The sequence below is a fragment of the Austrofundulus limnaeus genome, unplaced genomic scaffold (assembly GCF_001266775.1).
Source record: "Austrofundulus limnaeus strain Quisiro unplaced genomic scaffold, Austrofundulus_limnaeus-1.0 Scaffold3239, whole genome shotgun sequence".
Classification (NCBI taxonomy): domain Eukaryota; kingdom Metazoa; phylum Chordata; class Actinopteri; order Cyprinodontiformes; family Rivulidae; genus Austrofundulus; species Austrofundulus limnaeus.
In genome coordinates this window covers 5,300-5,816 of record NW_013955641.1, presented here as the reverse complement: position 1 = coordinate 5,816, position 517 = coordinate 5,300, and the positions used below count along the sequence as shown (strand labels likewise).

Genomic DNA, 517 nt, shown 5'->3' with positions numbered 1-517 from the left:
ACCCTCACGTTGCTGTAGATGTGCTGCTGTAAACAAATGTTTGTTTGTTTGTTTGTTTGTTTGTTTGTTGGACCCTCACGTTGCTGTAGATGTGCTGCTGTAAACAAATGTTTGTTTGTTTGTTTGTTTGTTTGTTGGACCCTCACGTTGCTGTAGATGTGCTGCAGGGTCTCTCTGGCGTTGCTCACTGACAGGTCGGTGTTCAGGACAAACTTCAGTCCACTGGGAGTCTCGTAGTAATGAAGACGGTACTTGCTGGTCTGGAAGGACAGGAAGCCATCTTTCCTGAGGACATGTCAGAGCTAAGGAGCCCAGATGGACAAACAAACAAACAAACAGGTAAACAATGACCAGCTGTAAGGATACATGTCCAGAGGAGACATCTTGCTGACAAAGGAGCGGATGGAGAACAGCATCCCGTACATCAGCTTAAACTCCTGCAGACACACACACACATGTTACACACATGTTACACACACTCTGTTTGTTTGTTTGTTTGTTTGTTTGTTTGTTTGTT

General features: G+C 44.7%; 1 protein-coding gene across 1 annotated transcript in view; it reads right to left on the bottom strand.

The window, feature by feature from the left end:
- Nucleotides 1-146: 146 nt before the first annotated feature.
- The window catches only part of trappc1 (trafficking protein particle complex subunit 1), a gene marked incomplete at its 3' end in the record, with an annotated part of 2,876 nt that continues 2,505 nt past the window's right edge, over nucleotides 147-517 (bottom strand). The window contains 2 exon segments of the mRNA XM_014000535.1: nucleotides 147-285; nucleotides 367-437. Coding sequence (XP_013855989.1) covers nucleotides 147-285; nucleotides 367-437 — 210 coding nt within the window.